At 27.1% G+C, this 23993-nt stretch overlaps 1 protein-coding gene across 2 annotated transcripts; it reads left to right on the top strand.

The window, feature by feature from the left end:
• The first annotated feature begins 576 nt into the window (after positions 1–576).
• On the top strand, positions 577–23300 carry LOC100207115 (vesicular inhibitory amino acid transporter). Of its 2 annotated transcripts, none has more exons than XM_065810513.1 (4): positions 577–805; positions 2909–3029; positions 21183–21322; positions 21863–23300. In XM_065810513.1, exons 2-4 carry the CDS (start codon positions 2935–2937, stop codon positions 23146–23148), a joined length of 1521 nt encoding a protein of 506 aa, XP_065666585.1. In that variant the 5' UTR covers positions 577–805; positions 2909–2934; the 3' UTR covers positions 23149–23300. The 2 variants fall into 2 exon arrangements, with proteins under 2 accessions (XP_065666585.1, XP_065666586.1); XM_065810514.1 differs by having other exon boundaries at positions 582–669.
• The last annotated feature ends 693 nt before the right edge of the window (positions 23301–23993 follow it).

Below are 23993 nucleotides of genomic sequence, written 5' to 3'. Positions count from 1 at the left end.
GTTTCATGTCAAAAAGTATTTCATATCGCAAATCGAAAATATATGGTATAATATATGGTGCTCCTTAATTTTTTTCAAAAATATCTTCATATGGTTCTTTGACTCCTTAAACTTTCACAATCCGCTTGATGTTATGTTGGTTGCGAGTTGTCGAGTATCTCTGAGTATTGTTATCTCTAAGTATTTGTGTAACTCATGGCAAAATGATGTGTAGTAATTTGCAACGAATGTTCCCTCACCGCAATACTTATTTTAGATTGGTTTCCGATAGTTGTGGAAATGTTCTACAATAGTTGTGCGTTTTTGTTGTAAAACAATTGTTGTTTATGGAATAGAATTAATTTTTTTTCTCTACATTTAATGAAAATGTCATTATTATTTTTACTTTATGGCAATATTTATTTTATAAATATTTACTATATTTAGCATCAAAAATATTAAATACTATCTTTTTTTTTTGCAGACGGCACTAATTTATTTTATTCTCACAAAGATTCTTTTTAAAATATTCAACGAAGAATTAAATAATATCAACGAGGGACTCGTGTAGTGACTCGTTGTAGTAGTCACTCGGTTGTAGTAACCGACGAAGTGCAACAAACGCAAGCAAATGTTTCCATTATAAATTATTTTCGTTGAACAACTGTTGTACGACATCTACAACTATTGGTAACCAAGAAAGTTTGTTTGACGCATAATAGATACTGGTCTCATAAGAAATGCATGTTGTCGCTGTTAACGATAATCAAAACCGAGTGTCGAAGTTAAAAACAAGTCTAATATTTACTTTAGGTTTTTAAAAAATGTAAATATTTGCACTTCACAAAAAGTTAAATTAAGTTTCAATATTGCATTACTATAGTTGGACAGAACTTAGTGAATAAACAAATTAAAGCAAAAATAAAGTTGTTTAGACAATAATTTTTAAACATACATTAGGCTAGTGTATTTAATGCCAAAGTTTTTTTTACTAATGATTAGTAATAAATTTTGTGCCAAACCTTTCATTTTTGTCGTGAGACACTTTTTACTTACGTTTCATTTTTAATAATTTTTATGAAAATTTTCTCACACAATATTGAAGTTGGTAATACTTATGTTTAAATTCTTGGTAAATTATTTTTTATCAAATAAAGCGATTTTTAATTTGTGTAGCTCGGCTATATTTACATGTGGCTTATATTTTCTAGTGGAAAAAAAACGTTTTTTAGACACATAATCAAAACAAATATTGAGGTAATGCAAGTCTATTGACCTTACATCAGAATGAGTCTCCTTAATAGAGTTTCCAAATTTTAAACTATCAAAGCAGTACATTTTGTAATATACAATTTGCTTCAGTTAATTAAAATTCAAAATCTCATTAGTTATTATTAATATGGCTAATATCTTATTAAACACTTAGTTTTTAGTTTTTTTAAAAAAAAAAAATTAGTTTGAAGTAGCAAAAATATCACTGTAAATAAAAAATTAATGCCTAAATTTTAAATAAAAATAAAAAAGTTAAAAGCAGCATTTACTAAAATGTTTTCAAAAATCATAACCTATAAGGACTCCAGCTCTGACTCAATGTTGCATTTTTAACAACTTTGATCAAAAAACGTATTTTGGAAAAAAAATTCTGGCCTTTGATCTACTAAATAGTGATTTGCATTATATTTTTAAATTTTTTTTTGAATTGCTATTATATATTTTTTAGAATGTAGCTTTTAGATATATAATTATTTTGAAGCTTTTGGGAGCTTACTTAAAAGTACCTAAATACTTTCTAATTTAGCAAAGAATCATTAGAGAAAAAGAATAAAAAGTTGAATCTTTGTGAACTGCTTTATTTAAATTCCCTAAAAGCTTTTTTTAGTGATGAAAAAAATTAGAGAATGACTGAAGGAGGTTTACTTGTTTATGATTCCAGACAAATAGTCAATTTAATAGATAAACAAGATCACACAAGTATTTTTAGTAGAAAGTAAAGGATTTTATTTAATCATATCTGAGATGTGATCCAAAGATTGCATGGTATATATTGAGTAAAGTTTCATGATTAATTTTGGTTAGTATCTTATTTGATCTACACAGTTTCAATGGTAAGTTTTCAAGATAAGAGGAAAAAGATAGATTTGAATTAATTTTGATTCCATTATATTTTAATGAGACTACAGGAGGATTTTTTGGCCACTTAGTCTAAAGTTTAGGTTTTTATATATATTAGATTGACTTGATTTGAAAATGATGAGTTCAGTTTTATTGGTATCAAGACTTAGTTTGTTAGAGCGCAGCCAGTGAAGTAGATAAGATAAATCAAGATTAATATGTTTGTTATTTTTTTTAGTGATTTGTTTGTTATGAGTAAGTTGATATCATCAACAAAATAGTAAGCTGTTGAAAAATTTAGAGAGATATTAGGATCATTTATAAAATTAAGGAAAAAATGATGGTCTTTTGATAAATTAAATCAATAAAAAATAAGTATAGAACAATCAGTCTTCTTATTCTTTGTTTTTTAATTTTGTTTTTTATTCTTTTGTGTTTATATTTATTAATTTTTTTTATTCTTTCTTTTTTTTTTTTTTGTCCTCTTTTTCTTATTGCTTCACGTAAAAGTTTTTTCTTTAATTTTAGTTCGAAATCTTTTGTTAATTTTTATTGTTTTGTTATCTTTTAGCTTTATATATAATTTTTGAAAGTCTTGTTATACAATAAAATGTATGTAGAATTCAATAAATACGGCTGCATATAAACTTTAAAAAAAATTTATATAATTGTTTTTATTTCAATATATATTGTTTGATATTTCACTGATCTATTGTGATCTGTGTCATCAGGTATAATCAGGTGCAGTATTAGTTTTAGAATAATATTAGTAATAGGTTATTTGAATGATTTAAATATTAAATTTATTGTTTTTTAGCTTTTTAGCTTCAATGTGTTTATAAAATGCAAAATGGCTTTATTAACCATGGTTTAGGACCTGAAAACTTGCATTCAAAAACATATGGTAGTACATTAGAACATGGAAGCTTTGCTGAAAGGTATATAAATATACTATAAACTTATGATTGAGATTTATTTTATTTAAAGATGTAATAAATTTACAAAAAACAAAATAAAAATAGAAAAAAATATCATACTTAAGTGAGACAGATTAGAGTCAAAAATTAAAAACTGCGTTTTTTTTTTTTTAAAGAAAAAAAATTGCAGTTTGTTAATCTTTTATTTTTAAATTTCAGGGTTTTAATCAATTATTTGTAAGTAAGTTTTAATAAATAGTTATAAATTGTTCATTATTTAACTATAAAAGTTAAAGTTTACTTCTTTATTGAAGATTATATCAGAAGTTTGTCATGAAGTATGTATTCAGGTATTGGAAGAGTGGGGGTTACCCAAAACAAAAACATCAAAAAAAAGAGTTTAAAAAATAATATTATGTTAAGTAACATTGATATGTCAAATTAACTGAAAGTTTTTTTGTTTACAATATTTTGAAAAATTTATGATTTGGGGAAAGAGGGGGTTGATTTTGTAATAAATAATGCATGCATACGTGTATGTGTATAGTTTTACTGCAAACGTATTTTATGGATGCTCTCTAAACTCATGATCAAGCCCCGTTGATGTCATTTACATATTTAACCGTTGGTGTCATTTACATATTTAACATAATATACTGATATTATATTAAAAAATATTGACTCTAGTTATGATAATGAAACTAACAACATTCTGACAATAAAATTTTGTCTTTGCGTCTTCTGTTCAGATGATCTCAATACATGGCATTAAAAAACAAAAACAAATTTAAAAAAATTAAAAGAAACAGATTTATAGCACTGAACAAGAATCAAAAACCTGCCATAAATGCTTACAATGCAAATATCAGTAATGCCTGACAACAAAATAAAGAAAACAAAGGTACAACTAATAACCAATGTAGATAACAATCCAAAAGTTTCAAAAGTAAGTATGTTATCATATAATGATCACAATAATTACAAGACAGATGTACCGGATTTAAAAAAAACAAGAAACGATTTTTTCATACTGTGATGCACCTCAGTGCAATGTCGCTTTACACTGCAGCAAAAAACTGTTTTGCAATATGGCATAGCTCATATTTTTATGAAAATAATTAATTTAAGTACTAATTTTAAAAGTATGATGTAATTTATAGTGTTTTCTGTATTCTAATTATATATATTATAATATTTTCAACAAAAATATTTTGGTATTCTGATTGCCCATATATTAAGCTTTATTTCTTTAATATATAGTTTTTACGTAAGACTTGATCATAAACTTTTAGATCAACTTTTGTATAAAAGTTTTTCTAAAACCCTCTAAAACTTTCTTTCTTTTTACACCATTACGAATTTTAACACTTAATAAATGTACTTATTTTTTCTCAATTTTTTTTTTTTTTTATTAAACAAATTTTTTTATTAAACTTATTTTAAAATTTTTGTAAATGCGGTAGTGGTGTAGTGGTAAAGCGCTCGCTTTATAAGCGAAAGATTCCAAGTTCGATCCCCACCACATCCCTGGTAGTATCACGCTTAACTTGTTTCTCCTTGAAAAAGTTTATTTTTTTACAATTAAAAATCTTCTTCCGGGCTTGGGCGGGAAGCGGGTGCGATCGCACTTGATTCCTGAATTCCTGGGGACCCCTCCCCTGCCACAGTGCAGACATTGAAAAGTAATTTTTTTTTTTCTTTTCAAATTTTTTTAGGTGCTCTTAGAAGTCCTTATCGTCTTTTCTCGCAATAATTTTTAACGCAAAATAAAAAGTTTGAAAAGTTTATTCTTGTATGTTTATTCATAATTAGTTTAGAAATTGCTAGAAATCTCAGCAAAAACTTAAATAATACAATCTTTAAGACAGAACATTATTTCACATAGTCAGCATATTTTTGAACCAATAGAATTTGTTTGTTTGTAGGTTTGTCAAGTTTTTAGTGTTCGCGAATATTCTTTATTCCGCACCAAGATGTTTTGAGAACATTCAAGTTTTTGTATGTTTCTCTGTATGTCGGTAAAACAAATTTTTTTCAAATTCATAAACTTGAATGCTCTCAATTTATGTTTCCATGTAGGTCGGCAAAACAAAATTTTAAAAATACATTAAATGTTCTCAAAACATCTAAAAAATCTGGCCAAGTTGTTGCAACTAAATATTATTTTTGTAGTCAATAATCGAATGCGATCGCACATACTTCCCAAACAAGCCTGTAACTCTATTAACAATTTTTTTAAATAATATTTCAAAGGAGTTTAGATACCCTCATTATTAATAATTAATATACTTGATAACTTCAAGTATAAATATATTTTATATCTTTGGGTATATAAACTCCCTCGATATATTGTATTAAAAAATTAATAACACAGTTATATAGAAGAAGTTTTTATTTAATTATTGCAAGTATTTATACTTAAAACAATATCTTGCGATTTGTTTATATTTATAAGTTTTATTTTGCAAAAAATAATAGTTTAGAAAAATTTTTTTTTTTCTACTATTATTTTGATATCGCACAATTAACAGATTGTGCGATATCAAAAAAGTGAAAATAGAAATTTCCTTATTATTTAGAATAAAAGTGTACATTAAACTTTTTTGTAATAAGGTAACTGAAACCGCAAAGGTATATATTATTTTAATAAATGGGTACTTGGAAACTTAAATCTTTTTTGGTCAAAAAAAAAAAAAGCGCTAGTAAGTAATTAACTTGAGTTTTTTTTTGCAACAAGTTATATTTTTGTTTGTTAATAATTTTTTTAAAGTAAAAAATCATTATTATTTGCAAAGCTGCAACTTAAGGAAATAATTTAAAAAAAAATTAATATATTTTAATTTATTTATGCAAATGTTGAGAAAGGAAAGAATTTAGTTTATTTTAAATGATAATGAAAAATTTTATATTAAATTTAATTATTTAGTATTAAAAAAGAAAAAAAAATTAAACAAAATAAATATTCCACAATATGTACATTTAAAAAATAACACTTCTAGATTTGTTTTTCTTAATTAGTAAATAAAACTTGTTTTGTGGTATCTATGAATGCGGTTTTAGATCTTTGACATTAGCATCTTTGACATTACACTAAAATAACCTGCTGCTGAGGCCTACAGTTTATACATCGACTATCTTATAGCCTGCTGTCGCAAAGGAGTGCCACTCAATCAACTGAGGGTTTAGCATGAGGCAGCAAGCTTTTCTTTTATTATTCTTTGTTTTTTTCTTCTTTTTTGCTGCACTTTCAATAATGTCATCAAAAAAAAAATGTTTCCTAGTTTAAGAAGGGAGAAGTGAATGTGAAGTTAAATTCAAAATTTGCCCAGCTGGATTATATGTCTGTTTCTCACAAAGATAAACAAATTTTCTTATGTTAATCTTAATTATATAATCCAATTTACAATAATAAATAAGTCTAGATTATGCAAGTTGCATAACCTTTGACCTGTTATTAGTCCCAATACAAAGAGTTAAAAGCTCTCAGTTGGATGAAACTAGACAGTATCCCTACTTGGGATCAAATTGAAGACTTGCTTTTATTTGAAAATGAAAAAGTCCTTTTTTATGTTAATGAATCATTGTGCCATGACCAATTTTCTAAATTATTAGTTCCATAAGTATCTATTATTAAACAAAGATTTATTGAAAAAGATGGGTTCAACAAAAAAGTATAGTTGGTATGATTCAACTTCCCCTGTTTATAGTTCTTGCTCTGTTCCAACAAAGGATTGGTTGATGACAGTGAAATTGATAACTGATGCAAGTGATTAGTTAGGTACGAGTGAATAATGGTTACAAGATGACAATAGAGACAAGTTATATAATGGAGGATTAATTTATTGCTTGCATTTATATAGTTTGTATCTTTTGTAAGTCTTTTAAAATGGTATATTTTAATATAGAATAACTTATTCTATATTAAAATATACCACTTTATTCATCAAGACTCAATAATTGTAAGACAGCAGTAAGATTGAATGTGAACATTTTGCAATTAAAATTAGGTTAATTTTAATTGCAAAAGCAGCAATTTGTATTAAAAAAACAAATGAGAAACAAAAGAAAAGGGTTTTTATTTATTTAATTTTCACAAAAGAGGTAAAATCTCCTCTTTTTCAGTGATTACCATATGACAACCCTATATATATATATATATATATATATATATATATATATATATATATATATATATATATATATATATATATATATATATATATATATATATATATATATATATATATATATATAATAAAAATAAAATTGTAAACTATTGATAACTTTTTAACAACAACAAAATACTGACAAATATAAAAAAACAGTTTACAAATACTTTAAAACCCTTTGCCTTTAAATGCGTTGTAATTATTAAGATCTTATTTGTTACAGGAACTAAAAAAACTATTGATATTTTATTAGTATTTTAAAGTATAATGTTGTAATTAAATTTAGTTTTAAAATCGATTAAAAATTATTTAAACTAATTTAACAAAAATTATTAATTTAATCTAAATTCAATATTTGAAAAAGATTATATTTCTTTATAATTTATTTCTTAAAACAATCTTATACATTATACATATTCTTTTGTTTGCTTATCACAATTATTTATTTTTATGTATTTAATGAAGTATTTTTAATAAAGATTATAAATAACTTATAGCTAGATTTTATCAGTTACCAATAAGATATTTGTAAATGTAATTTATGTTCTTATATTGAATTGAATAAGAAACAAAAAAATACATTTGTGAAAAGAATTCTCTTAAACAAAAGAACTCTCTTTTTATAACAAGTTTTAATTTCTCTTTGGTTATAATAATCTATGATAATCTATGATGGAGAGACTTATAATTTACATAATAAATTAGTTAGCAGACAATTAGAAAAAATCTTTAATAAAAATTGTGAAACAATTTTACATTTATTTGAAACAAAATTTTACATTCAACGTTTTACTATTTTACATTATTTCAAAAATGAGTTTTAATATTTTAAATTACATTTTATTTAAAGTCTATTAAAATTTAAAAAAATTTTTATAAAAAAATTTGTTTCTTTAAAAAAATTCTCAGTTGCAGTTTTTTTACTACCAAATGCTTTTTTTTACCACCTAAACTTTTCTGAATAAATGTCACATAAACAATGTTAAAAGATAATTTAAATATTAAAATAAAAAAAGTTTTCGCCTAACTGAATGCTTTGAGCATTTACAAAAAAAGTGAGCTGCTTAACGCTTCTTAACAAGGTCTGTCAAAAAAATTTTTTTTTGGCAAATATTGTTCCATTATTTTATCTCTAAATTCCTAAATAAAGTTTATAAAAAAATAAAAATAAAATAGTATTTTTGTTTAAACAATAAAACTTTTTATTTATTATTTATACACTGACATTAAAAATATAGTTATTATTTTAGATAGTTACTTTTCTTTATATAGAATTTGAATTAATTTTTATTTAAATTAAAAAAAAAAAACTAGATAAAAATCAATCCCTTTCTGTAGACTTATGTGCACCAAAAGAATATTTTTAGTTGTCCTTCACAAAATTTGATCGTCTGGTTCCCTCGGGCGACCATGAGTGTACATCCTTGATATATATATATATATATATATATATATATATATATATATATATGTGTGTGTACAGGGTGTTAGCTAGGAAAAAATGTTATACAGCATTTATATATATATATATATAGTTTAAGGCAAATCATAGCTTGTGCCCATGGTTTCCTAACTCAATTTATACAAGCAAATTCCACATAAATTTGATATTTTTTAGATATATAATATTTTTTAGATATATAATATTTTTTAGATATATATCTTTAGATATATATCTTTATATATATATATATATATATATATATATATATATATATATATATATATATATATATATATATATATATATATATATATATATATATATATATATATTATTTATAATATATATATATATATATTTAAAAACTTAAAGCTCCATTTCAAAACATTTTTTGCTGTTAATAAATTTAATTCAAGTTGCTTTTTTTGTTTTGTTTTATATTCAACTGTTTTGTTTATTTATTTTTAGTTACAAATCAATAATTTTTTATTATCCCATTTCGAAAGAGCTACTATACAAATATTAGTATATTATATATTAGTATTAATATAAGCTGTTATAACTTTATATAAAAGCATTAGCGGATAAACCCTAATCAAGCCTGTAGGAAAAATATTTTGGAGAATTTTTGACCCATAGAATGAACGTGATTAGAAATGGTTAAGTAGTTTATGAGTTGCCAAAGATATATAAGCCAAAATGTTAAATAAAAATTATTAAAAATTTTTATTTTTCTACTTTTAAATTTAATGAATATTGTTTAATTTAATGATATTAGGACTTTATATTCAATAATTTTTAACGTGGTTTCAAATTACATTTAATTACAATGCGGTACTTTAAAATATGAAACTGATATACTTTAACTTACAAAGATGTAAATATGAATATTGAGTTAATTTACATGATTATACGTTCCACTTTTCTATTTCACACACACACACACACACACACACACACACACACACACACACACACACACACACACACACACACACACACACATACACCCAGATACACACACATACACACACACACATACACACACACACGGAGGAATAAATGATAAGTTTATATTTTATAAATTTTATTATTCAATCATATGAGCAATCTTCTTAAACTTTTTCACATTTATTTCGGGTCTCTTCTTCATATTGTGTCTCTTCTTTGTGTGAATAGTAGAGAGAAAACAAGAACAACGTTTTTTTTTTTTTGTTTGTTTGCAAATTTGAATGAGTTTGATACTTTCATCTATTTTAACTGCGTACATCGATTTTAAATACAGCTTTAAAACGTTTAAATGTTTATTCACATATATTGTTCTTTTTTATATTTATTTTCATTTTTATATTATAAATGTAAAAAAAAAAGCTTTATAGGATTACATTTTTATATAAAAACTTTTTTGATGGTCCACGATCTTTTTAATTGACAACTGTCGATAAAAACACTATTATGTACGTAAAGTTTTTGAATATTCAAGTTTTTAAATACTTAAGTACTTTAAAAGTAAAATTTTAAAATACTTAAAAAAATAGGGCTGCAAGTATATTTAACCTGCGAATTTAAATATATGAATTTAAATAATTTTTGTATTTATAAATTTTGTTTTTGTAAATTAAACTTTTGCGTTTGCAAATAGAATTAAAAAAAAATTATAAAAATTTATGTAAAATTAATTATCCTCTTTTATGTTTTACACAAACATAAAATGATTGAGTAAACTGGGATAAGAGTAAAGCAAAAAAAAAGTGAGTGGTTCAGCAATTTTGTTTCGCTTTCGCTTTTTGTGTTTAATCAATTAATTAATCAAATAATTTTTTTAATTACAGGTATTCAAATTTTAGTCTAGGATGGACATGTCACACATGTTACTTGTGATGTTGCACCCATTGACATTAACATTAGGTTGATATGTTTACCGGCTCATTTGTCTTATATACTTAAACGGTTAGACATAGGTGTATATTGTCACATTAATTGAGTTTGGCGCAAATTACTTGCAGAATTTTATGCAGCTACAAATTTCAACAACTTAACAAAAGAAACTTTAATTCAACTACAAGTCAAACTTTCGGTGACACATTTACATGAACACAAAAAATTGCTGGATTTCCAAACACAGGTTTGTTTCCACTTGATATTAGCAAAGTTGATCAATCAAAATTACAAATTGTGCAAATATTTTAAATACCATCTCAGTCTGCTTTGTCATTTTCATCATCTTCATCATCTTCATCATCTTCATCTGAGGCTGTTTCATCATCTTCATCTGAGCCTGCTTCATCATCCTCAACTGAGCCTGCTTCATCATTCTCATCCCAGCCTATATCATCATCTAACACCAGTCAGCATCAAACTCTAACAATTCAATAACTCTAACAATTCGATAACTATAACAATTCTAAACTCTAACAATTCGATAACAGATTCTATCTGTTGACCAGCCTCACACCCTTTCTTCATCTATTAGGCTGGCGCAGATGCATTTTTAATTCATTGTTTCCAGTTTAAGATGTTGAGTGCTGGATCTTCTTGACTCAATGCACGAGTTTTGCTTGTGTCTCTGTTTTTATGACTAGGCAACTCATTCTATTATCTACTAATAAGGGTACAGCTCTAAAACTCAGTTTTATGGTTCTGAGGCCGGCTGGTAGTCAGGTTTCCCAAACTCTGTCGTAGTTCTCAGAGAGGCTGATTTCATCAACAGCTGAAAAATATCAAAGTATTAACAGTGCCATGTTGCGCATGGATGGTGTTCCTGTTTGTACTTTTGGTGTGCATTACGGAGGCCACATTTGGAGCCCCTTGCTACGGCTTAGGGTTTATTAGTAGTAATGAGGCAATTGCTTGGGCTATTAAACAGTGTTCTGAGTACTATCTATGCTTTGAGTCAAGTTCTTCAATCTAATTTAAAAATGAATAAAGTACCAAAAACTATAAAACACAAAAAACCATCATCATCACCAAGTTCTCTATACCTATCATTGACAAATATTCGTGGTCTTCGAAGTAACTTTTCTTCTGTTGAGTCTTATCTCTTGCAAAGTTCACCAGACCTACTTGCTCTTTGTGAGACTAATTTGAGTTCGGCTGTCTCATCTTGTGATCTTAGTGTTGATGGTTATCTTCCTTTAATTCGTAAAGACTCCAATAGTCACATGCTTGGCCTGGGCATTTACATTCATAAGAATTCACCCATTTGTCGTGAAACTAGGTTTGAATCCACAGACTCTTCTTTTATGTGCTTTCGTTTAGCACTACTTCACTCTATTGCCTTTCTCTTTGTTCTATATCGCTCTCCTTCATCTCAAGACTGCACTCTTTTTGATGTTATTTCTGATCATATTAACCAAGCCCTCTCTCTTTATCCATCAGCCAATATAGTTGTTGTCGGTGACTTTAATGCTCACCACTCTGAATCGCTTGGCTCTAGTGTCAGTGATTCTGCACGCATTAAAGCCCACAGCTTTTGCCTTTCACAATTCCTAACTCAAATAGTCAACTTTCCAACTCGCTTTCCTGACAACCCGAATCATTTACCTTCTCTACTCGACTTATGTCTTGTTTCTGATCCTAGTCAGTGCTCAGTTTCTCCACATTCACCCTTAGGTGCTTCTGATCACAGTTTGATCTCTCTAAAACTAATATCTCATTCTTCTTCATCACCTGAATCCCCCTATTATCGAACCTCTTACAACTACAGTAACGCTGACTGGGATTTTTTCCGTGATTTTCTTTGTGATGACCCTTGGGTAGAAATCTTTTGTCTTCCTGTTGACAAATGCGCATCTTACATAACGTCGTGGATTCAGGCTGGCATGGAATTTTTTGTTCCTTCTCGACGATTCCAGGTGAAGCCTCTCTCTCCTCTATGGTTTTCCTCACACTGTGCTGCTGCGATTGCCAATCAAAACCATTACTTCCATATTTATCAGCAAAACAATTCTCCAGAAAACAGACGTCTGTTTATCACTGCTAGAAACTATTATAAATAGGTTTTGTCTAATGCCAAAACCCGCTATTCTCAGGTCATGAAATCTCGTGTCTCATCTCAAAAATTAGGCTCTTGTGACTTCTGGAGAATCTTTAATAGTATTAATAATAAGGGCAAATCTTTAATTCCACCTCTCTTGTATGGTTCAGACTTTGTCACCTCACCTAAAGACAAAGCTGAATTGTTTGCTAAAAACTTTTTATCAATATCATCTCTTGATTCCACTAGTTGCGTTCTACCTGATATTGCCAACAAACAGGTTGATCCATTGCTTGACATTGGTATCACTTCAGCTTCTATATCTAAAGTGATTTCCTGCCTAGACTCTTCTACAGCTAGTGGCTCGGACAACATACCTGTTATTGTCTTGCAGGAGTGTTCTCCGGAGCTGTCGTCTATACTCTCAAAACTATTCAACAAGTACTTATCAGAGTCTTGTTTTCCAGCCTGCCGGAAAGCGGCATCTGTTATCCCTATTTTCAAAAATTCTGGAGAGCAATCTGATTCGTCTAACTACCGTCCCATTAGTCTTCTTCCTATCATAAGCATGGTTTTTGAATCTTTAATTAACAAACACTTAATTTCTCATCTTGAATCTAATAACTTACTTTCTGACTATCAATATGGATTTCGATCTTCTTGTTCTACAGCTGATTTGCTAACAGTAATAACTGATAGGTTTTATTGTGCATTTGATAAAGGTGGAGAGGTTAAGGCCATCGCTCTTTATCAAAAGCTTTTGATAAAGTTTGGCATGCTGGTCTTCTCCATAAGCTTTCTTCTTATGGTGTATCTGGCAACATCTTTAAGATTATTGAATCCTTCCTTTCCAATTGTACTATAAAAGTTGTCCTCGATGGACAGCACTCTTCTCCTTATTCTGTAACTTCAGGGGTTCCTCAAGGTTCTATCCTTGGCCCTATACTCTTTTTAATTTACATTAACGATCTTCTAAATATTCTGACATCTAAGGTGGCATTGTTTGCTGATGATACTATCATTTATTCTTGTTGTGATAATAAACCAACACTCTTTGATTGCTTAGAGGGGGCATTTGAGCTAAAAAGAATCTCACTTCTGCTACAGCATGGGACTCACAGTGGCTGGTGAACTTCAATACAGATAAAACTCAATTTTTTTCAGCCAATCTTTTTTGCAATAATTTAGATCTTCTTATATTTATGAACGGTGATGTACTCGATGAGTCATCTACTCTTCATCTTCTAAGATTAACTCTTACTTCCAATCTTTCTTGGGAACCATATATCAAATCAGTTGCAAAATTAGCATCTGCTAAGGTTGCATCTCTTTATCGAGCTCATCACTTTCTTACTTCGGATTCTATTCTCTATCTCTGTAAATCTCAAATCCAGCCTTGTATGGAATACTATTGCCATATCTGGGGCGGTTCTTCTAATGATGCCCTTTCTCTTTTAGACAAGGTGCAAAAATTCATTGTAAACATAGGACCTGCTCTTGCAGCCAACCTCCAACCATTATCACATCGTCGTAATGTTGCTTCTCTTTCTCTTTTCTACAAATACTATAATGGGCACTGCTCTAAAGAGCTAGTGTCTCTTGTGCCATCTACTAAAATTCATTCTCGTATTATTCGTCATTCAATAAAGTCTCAACCTTTTTCTGTGACAGTTCCTAAGTGCTCCAAAAACGCTTATTCGTGTAGTTTTTTTCCTCGAACATCAGCTCTCTGGAATTGGCTTCCTTCATCATGCTTTCCTAATTTATATAATTTGCAATCCTTTAAGTCATCCGTCAATCGTTATCTTGCTCTACAATCTTGATCTTTTTTCTTCAGTAACTTCCAACTTTAATTAGTGGCTGCTTGCAGCCTTGATGGAAGCGAAGATGTTTAAAAAAAAAAAAACTTCAAAATTTACCAATAACACCAGTGACTCATGCTCAAATGTATCAAATGTTGCAACACTTCACTGAAAAACTCAAAGGTAATTTGAAAAATGTTTTACAGTGCCACTAAGTTGACACACAAAAAAATCTAAAAGAGTCAACATTCTGAGAGTTAAAGGCCAGTGTCTAAGTACATCTGAGGTGCTCAAGAAACTAAAACAAGGTCCAAAAAGTCAATTAAAGAAATTTAAGATATGCAAGATTGGCTTCAGTTAAGCTTAAGATGAAACTTAGCTGGTGAGACATCAAGAGATGCAAAAAGTGTTGTAGAGTTTGGGAAGAAGTATTGCTAACTCAAAACAATATGTAATACAATGTGAAACATTGCAAGTTTTGAGTTTGTCGATCGTGTTTACCCAAAAAATATAAATTTGGTGAAGAGTTTTTTTTTGCATGACCATAAAACAACTCAAATTTATTTAATTAGTAATTAGTTTTTTTTGTATATTTGATTAAATTATTTTTTTAGTAAACTTAACTTATAATAAATTTTTAATAAGTATTTAAGTTTTCATTTTTTTTTAAATTAATTTACTCATATAGATCTTTATTTAAATTCAATGGTTTAAAAATTTAGATATTACAGAATTTTTAGGTCTAAAGGTGTTACATATATTACTTATATATAAAATATATATATATAAGTAATATATGTAATTTACAGTATTGTTATTAACAAATGAGTGTCTTTGGGTGTTGTTAAATAATATTTTCTTTGTTAAGTCAACACACCTTAGTGCGTTTGATCTTATAACAAATCTACATTTGTCTTCATTCCCTGCAGTCTTAAGCACTTTATTGACTGCTTATCTCTTTATTAGCAGTCCTCGGTATTCAGATTGTTCTGCTGGAGTACGGTCTGGACAGATTGAAATGTGTGCATAATTTGAGTTTGCTAGTTTCTTTGCTGCTGCAAGTATGACATTTTTGTTTTCGGTGGTTTCTAGTTCTATGACGAGTGAATCAGCTTATTTAGTTTTCTGTTGATAGGGTTTGTCTAACATGCTTTGATTTTATAATTTGAGTTTAAATTTCGATTGTTCCTAGAAGTTTGTTTGTAAGTTGGGTATCGCTTTTGTTAGGATTGCTTGGCATACCGAATATGACGGTGTTTTTTAACTTAGACTTTTTCAACTTTACATTGGCAGTTATTGCAGCAACGACCACTGTGTTTGTTGCCAAACCTTGCTTTATTATTTCACTGTAAAGTGGTTTTAAGTTGGTCATGCTGTTTTTTCCTTCTATTTTTTTTGATACATTGTTTTATTTCGTTTATAAGTATATCTTTTGTGAAACTTTCTTCTTGAATTTTATTTAAGGCTAGGTTTAATGAAGCAACATCTTGTTTCAGTGTGTTTAGCCATTAGTCAAGTAGAGCAACTGAAGGTTTTATTACCACTGTGCTTTGAATCAATTAATGTCATAATAATTTATTTATATAATAATAAGTTTTTCGATAAATATGTTGGATTGTTTATTTTCCGTATATTTACATATATTTTACTAAAATTATCCATATGTATAATTATATAATCATGTATAATATAGTATAAATATATTTATATAATAAACTTCCTTTATATATATGGTTTCTATAAGTATGCGCAAGAGCTTATGTTTACGAAAAAAAAATAAAAAAAAAGCAGAATTAAAGCAAACAGATTGGAGAATGAATGGATGCAGAAAGTGAATAGAAAGAAAAACTAACTTAAAACTGAGTGAAAAGAAATCTTAAAAATGCGAGAAAGAAATAAAAAAGACAAATTTGCATATAATAACAGACTCAAAATTTAGCTTTATTTTCTTAATATCTTAATATCTTTTAATATCTTAATTAAAGTTTTAAAGTAAACAAGTTAAAGTTTTTTTTCTTTATAAAAATAAATTTTTTGTTTTCAAAATGTTTTTTCCTAATTTTTTATATATTTATAAAAATTCTCTATAAAACAAACAAAAACCATAAAATATTTTTATTTCCAAAAAATAATTGAATTTGAAGACAAACTGAATTTGAAGACAAACTTAAACTCTTATCCCCAGTTTACTCTACGTTTTGATTGCAAGTTTCATTTTTGATTTTTTTCTTATTATCATTTTTGGTATACTTTACCAGGAAATTTAGTTGACCGAAAGTATTTTTAATGCTCTTTATAAAAACGTTACTTTTAAAATAAAATAACTTTTATTTTTAAAGTATTTATTAGTATGCAAATAAAAATGTTAATAACTTTTATTTTAAAAGTATTAGTATGCAAGTAAAAATTTTAATAACTTATTTTATTAGTATGCAAAGATTTGTGTTACTAACTTAACATAAACAATAAAAATGTTAAACAAAGAGTTTTGGAATAATAAGAATGAATAAAAAAAACAAGGTATTAAACATACAGAAAAATCTAAATTAGAGTATGACTGACATCAATTTAAAAAAATGTTTTTTTTAATTTTGATTTTGCTTGTTAATGACAATGCATTTTTTCAAATTGAAAAAAATCATTGTCTTGATCAATTTAATAGATTTTTTTGTGGTGCTCACTAATTAGGTTTTCTACGCGTCTAGCATAACACCTAAAATCTGAGCCTGATGTAGGATTTTTTTCTACTTTGATTTTTTAATCTTTAACAATTCTAATTGGGAGTCTAATCTATTATTTTGTGTTCTTTTTTACCAACTTTAGTGATAAAATTTGACAAAAAATTTCACTTTATAATGCAATAAAAAAAAATGAAAATTTTTATTCCATGAAAATGGAATAAAGGAATTTGTTGAAGTAATTGACAAACAACATTAGTTTGAATATTTAACCATAAGTATGTTTATCTGGTGTTGTATAATAAGCAAATTTAAAGTAAAATCACTATCATTCTTTTGTTGCATGATCTCCAACAATTTTTCTTGCTTTAAATTCAAGCTTGAAATGCAGTTAGATATTTTGTATCGATTGATTCAGCTGATGCTATTAAAATTGAAAAAGAAAATTAAATAAAATTTTAACAAATTTTTTATTTGGCTTTTAAAATGTTTTAAAATAAGACTGTGTGACTACTCCAATTCGTTATTAATGGAAGAATTGTAACTATGTTACTGTTTAGGTAATAAAAAATATATTTACCAGAATACTTTGAAACTAAAATTTAAAAACGTGTCTAATTTATCTATCTTTTGTATTTTTTGTAAAAATTTCTTCAAATAGTTTTTGAAAGACTCTTTTGTTTGCCATCCATTAAGAGTCGAAAGAAAATTGGAATTTTGCAACAAGAATAATCAACATCTTGCACCCAACTGAAGAATTTTTAAATATGATTTGATGTCAAAACATTAATCCATTTGATATATTATATTGTTTGATATATTATAATTAAATTTATTTAAATTTTGATTTTATACCACTAAAGTTTAATATATTATAATTAATTTTATTTAAATTTTGATTTTATACCAATATATTATAATTAAATTCATTTAAATTTTGATTTTATACCATAAAGTTTGATATATTATAATTAAATTTATTTAAATTTTAATTTTATACCGATATATTATAATTAAATTTATTTAAATTTTGATTTTATACCACTAAAGTTTGATATATTGTAATTAAATTTATTTAAATTTTAATTTTATATCATTAAAGCTTGAATTATTTTAATTTAATTTATTTAAAATATTGAATATTATATCTTATAAAAAGGGCTACATGCCTATGCAGTAGCTATGTTGCGGGGCATGGGCTATGTGCCAACTATATAGTATCTAGATAGTAGGTAATGTAGAAGCATTATGTATAATAGCTATATTTTGGGCGGGAAGCCTGTGGGCTATGTAGAACCTATATAATCAACATTCCTGGTTGGTTTTTATGGATCAACCAGCCTTTAGTATGAAAATGTTTAAATATAGTTATTTGATAGCTGAAACCAGCTGATTGTTTAATCTGAAAGTCCAAAGTATTTAATTTTTTTTTTTTTTTTTTTTTGTAATTAAATTTTGCTGTCATATCAAACAAAATAACAATGGCTTCAGTAAAAGAACAAAAAGTAAGTTTTAAAGCTTAAAGTTAAAAAAGTAACGAATAGACAATGAAACTGATGCATTTTTGCAATTTTTTCTTCATAATGTATCTGGTGTATTATTCTCTCAAGTTAAAAATGATAAATGGGAGATGTACTGTCAATGTTACTTATGAAGGTATAAGTTTTTGATACCATCTCTAGGTATATGTAGATATTTCTGAACAAGCGTTTTTTGATACAATTTAGTGTTAGTAGTATTGGTTTTATAGTAGTATTGGTCAACTTTTAATATATCCACTTATGTTATGTGCACAAATAACACTCACAAAATGCAAGAGAAAATGGTAAATAAAGATCTCTAATGAGGTTAAGATCATTACTTTCTATAATTTTCTGTAACTTATTGAAAACAAAAAAAGGATATGTGGGAGTTGTGCACCAGACCTTTTAGGACCTGTATTACATGTCCAGAATTTGTAGTATAAATGAATTTTGCAATTTTTTCTTCATAATGTATCTGGTGTATTATTCTCTCAAGTTAAAAATGATAAATGGGAGATGTACTGTCAATGTTACTTATGAAGGTATAAGTTTTTGATACCATCTCTAGGTATATGTAGATATTTCTGAACAAGCGTTTTTTGATACAATTTAGTGTTAGTAGTATTGGTTTTATATAATAATCTGTCAGAGTTTCTGCTTGTAGTTTGAGTTTTGAAGTTATTGCATGTGTTGGGTTAGATTTTTTTAAGTAATTTATATTTGTTTTATCAATAAGCTCTTCAAATTTTGACAGATATTGAACTGGTGTGAGTTTATTGCATTAATCTCAATAACTTTGAGTTATTGTTTCTGGAATAGTTGTAACTCTTTTTTTGCTACAATACTGCAAGACAGGAGTATAGAGGCGCTGTACAGAATGTGAAATCCCTAGTAGGTATATTTATTTATGCTTTGTTTATATTCTAAATACATCAAGATAGTTGAAAGATTTTAGATTAATTGTTATTGGATATGTCAACAAGCCAAACTTTACCAGAGCTTCTTGTTGCAGCTCCCATTAGCTCCCAAAGTACCTGCCTGTGGATATAAAAAGTACTGAGTAGTAAATACTGTCATATTATTGCTGCTCATGACTTTTTATGTTCAATTATTCAATGTTCATTTTATTTTAAAAGCAACAATTGTTTCAAGGCCTCTATATGTAACTGATAAATTGATAATATTACACTAATCAATTTAATAAACAAAAGATTATTAATTTTTCATGGTAACTAATTAATTGTAATTATGTGATATGTGCATAAAACAGCTGATACAAATTACTAACCTTTTAAGCTTTTCTTCTATAGTTGGAATAAAAATTCAAAAATACTATAAATTTGGAAGAGTTTAAATTTTTAAAAATTATCTGCTGATGGCAAGATGGCTGCTGTTTACAAGTTGCACAAAAGAACTAGAACAATTATTTTGTATGGTTCCAGTTCTTTTGTGCAACTTGTTGGAACACAGTTCCAGCCTTGCTGGAACTGTGTTCCAGCAAGGCTGCTCAAAACTAAAAATTATGTATAAACACTTAACAGTGTGATTTCTGCTAAAATATAAAATTAGGTGATTGCATAAACTGTTGAAATCATGTTGACCCCTAAAATTACTCATATTGGTCCAATTTTTTGTATGGTTAATCCTTATATATAGTATAACAAAGTTAGGTTTGTGGAGAGTACTTAGGAATGCTTTGAATTTTTCCTAGGTAATTCTGGACCACACACCCTACTAAATATAACAAATTTAAATTCTAAATATACACATTTCAATTATTAATTATATAAATTATTTCATAACTGTTAATGGAAAGTAATCATTTAAAAGATTTTCAGAAATTTTGTTGCTGTTTATAGTAGATCTCTAATGTAGATAGGGCTTTTCTACACCTAATCCCATCATCAATGTATATACAGTAACCGCTGCATATCTTTGATATCATGTCATTAGTGATATGATGACTTAAACATGCAAAAAGAAATTTCTTTAATTGTTTAAAATTACGAAAGCAAAACATAGCTGTATTGCTTGAAAAATATTTTCATTTATATTTACTGGTGGAAATTTAAACTGCTTAGAATATTTTTTTTGTTTTTAACATGTGAACATTTTAAATTGTTATTTATTTTGTTTAGTTTGTTTGGTGTAATGCCACTGACCATTGACTTGTTAACCTTATGCTTGGTGTTGATGCAGGCAAATAGTTTGTCAGGGTTCATTTTGCTTATGGATTAGCTTAATTTTGAAATCTCAACTGGTTTTCATTCTTTCTTTTTTCCTTTTTTTTTTTTTGAATTTTGATATTTTTGAATTTATGACATGTAACTTCTGACTTCTTTTAACTGGTTTCAGTAAATCCTGATTTTTCTACATAAAGTGTCACTGATGGCATCATAATAAAGTAGAGATACTTTGAAGCTTTAGTATATACATCAATATACATCAATTGATGAGTTGAGAGGCACATTTGTGCATCAAGAAATTTATATAGATAGATTTTTTTAGTTACTCTAATTTTTTCTGAAACAATTGTCTGGATTAAAACACCTTGTTTGTGTATGTGTATTTATTTATTTCAGACCTCTATGGTACACAGATGAATACGCAAGTGAACTTTCATTATGCTCAAGTGACAGTGAATCTCGAGATTGTGAAAAATATTATCATTCTGGTGATCAGGAAACTTCAAACCAACTGTGTGATTATAAGGACAGCACAGGTATTATTTTTAATATAAAAGTATTCAAAAAATGGCATACAAATTTTTATACCTCAACGTTTTTTTCAAATCTGTGCGTTATTTGCTGTGTTACAAATAACATTCAAATAAAAATATATTTTAAATACATAATTGTTTTTAGAGTGTGTTTAACTTACTATCTAAATGATGTATTGAAGCATATTCATTGTTTTAATTTTTTAAACATCAAGTATTAAGTGTTGATATCTTAACAACATACTGACATATTAGCCATTGGTTAAAAGTACAAACAATTACTAACTACCCAAAATACATTAGCTAATTAAAAAGATCAACAAGTAACAACTTGTTATTTTGTAATATTTTTATTGACAGTTGTTTATGTTAATTAATTTAAAAAATGTTACAACTGGAGCTGTACATAGTCACATATAAAGAATTTTATTTATAGCTTATTAGTTTTAAATTGAAAATTAAAAAAAAGTTTGAACCGCTGTTTTTTAGTACTAATATTAAAAAATGTTAAAAATATTAAAATTTAAGTTTGATGTTTTTTAGCAAGAGGATCATTTGTTAACAGCAGTCAAGACAAATGTAGCGAGCAAACCTACCCATTGTGTAATTATTCAGCTAAAAATGTTGGGCTAGCTTCAGGAAGACTTGTTGCTTGGAATTTAATAAATCTTATTGTTGGGACGAGTTTACTTGCTTTTCCATATGCTTTGCAGCAAGCTGGATTAATAGTTCTTCCTTTAATTTTAATAATTGCTTTTATCATGAACTATACAAGTCATATTTTAATTGATATGATGTACGAAGAATCAGTTGAAATGAATGGAGATAGGATTAGAGTGAGAATGAATTATGCTGATCTTGTTGAAGATACACTAAACTCTCCTTGTGGTTCGCTAATAATGCAGATAATACAAACTATTGAAATGCTTGCTAAATGTGTTTTAAACATATGTGTTCTTGGTCAATTGTCACATGAAATATTTCAGACTATAAATATAAAACTTTGTACAGTTATTGCTGGCGGACTAGTATTACCGTCATTTTTTATACGTAAATTGGTTTTAATTGGTTGGTTGCAAACTCTCAGCGTTATTTCTTTGAGTCTTGGTCTAATAATAGTGGTGATGTTTTGTTTCGTGAATGTATCAAAATGGAATGTTGCCAATCTACCTACATGCAATACTGTTAATTTACCACTTGCTATCGGAATTATTGTTTATGCTTTCGGAATCCATGGTGTGATGCCGGGTCTTGAAGGACAAATGAGAAAGCCAAAAAACTTTGGTATTGCTGTAAATATCACTTTTGTTATAGCTTTGGTTATACAGAGCTTTTTTAGTGTAACAAATGTTTTACTTTATGGGGTCAACACTCGTCAGGTTATAACTATAGATTTGCAATCCCATTTCGGTCTCGGTGTAGCCACTGCAGTATTTATTGGTATTTCAATATTATGCCATTTTTCTTTGCCTACAATAGTTGTTATGGAGAAACTTGAAGTAGCTGCTCATCACATGCTACGGTGCTGTTATTTGGGTAATTCTAAATATGAAGTTGCAGTTGGCATTTTATTGAGGATGTTTATAATAATGCTTTCTGTTACTATTGCAGCATTTCTTCCTTATTTTGCACACTTGATGAGTTTTATCGGAAGTTTTGTTATTGTTTTAACATCAATGATTATACCATGTGTATTGCATTTGAAATTGCGAAAAAAGAATTTGTGCTGGTATCAAGTTGTAACTGATATTTTGATAATAGTGTTAGGGTTAGCTGTTATAGTGATTGGAATTGTCTACAATATCTGTCAATTAGTTTATGTTAATTAAGTGAAAAATTTATAAAATTTTATAAACGAATTCTTTTATACATAAGTATATAAATATATCACAGAGTGTACTTTTGTAATTCTATTTTCCTTTGCGATGAATTTTTTTAAAGTAATTATAATTTTGATTTTTTAAAAAAACGTTCAATCAAACTAACGTATTTTTTTGTACACTTCAAACTGTGTTTTTCATTATGTTAAAACAAAAGGTAAACTATAAGCATTAAAAGAACTTATAAGGTCAACACCCATGTAAAAATATTTTTGTACGAACCTATATTAACAAAGTTATTACATTGTGAGTGGTCAGTTGTTTACTTCAAAATTTAATTTTTCAACTGATCAAAATGTTAATTATTTGATTAAAATTTTTAACAACAATAAAATAACAAACAACAATAAACAATAAAATAATTTCTTAAATAGTAAATTTAAATTGGTTTGTTCATTATAATTTATTATTCAGCTTGACTTTTCTTAAATATGTTTTAAAATTTGAAATATACAAAAAGTTTTAAAATTAAAATATGTAAAGCTAAAATTTGATAAAAATTTATTGTTAAAAAGATTAAAATACTGAACAACATTTCACAATCTGCGCAACAGCGCTATCATTTCATGAAATGAGCAAAAAATTGCACAGTTCGTGAAATTTCACAACGCGCGATTTCACAATCTGTGTGAAACATTTTAGGAATAAATATTTATTAACCAAAGGTAGCTTAACTATGAAAACATTTATGAATTGACATGTTTAAAATTTAATATCAAAGGTCATAGATTACGCGAAAAAATGATAGAAAAAACAGACTTTTGATTTGACAACTTTAAGCACCTACTAAAATG

This window comes from Hydra vulgaris, chromosome 11 (assembly GCF_038396675.1).
Source record: "Hydra vulgaris chromosome 11, alternate assembly HydraT2T_AEP".
Classification (NCBI taxonomy): Eukaryota; Metazoa; Cnidaria; class Hydrozoa; order Anthoathecata; family Hydridae; genus Hydra; species Hydra vulgaris.
Note: the sequence above shows the minus strand (reverse complement) of the source record. Positions and strands in the feature narration are given on the sequence as shown.

Coding starts and splice junctions, on each gene's coding strand:
- LOC100207115 (XM_065810513.1), top strand. CDS start 2,935: ATGCAAAATGGCTTTATTAACCATGGTTTAGGACCTGAAAACTTGCAT. Junction 3,030..21,182: donor CATGGAAGCTTTGCTGAAAG/GTATATAAATAT, acceptor TATTTATTTCAG/ACCTCTATGGTACACAGATG. Junction 21,323..21,862: donor TGATTATAAGGACAGCACAG/GTATTATTTTTA, acceptor GATGTTTTTTAG/CAAGAGGATCATTTGTTAAC.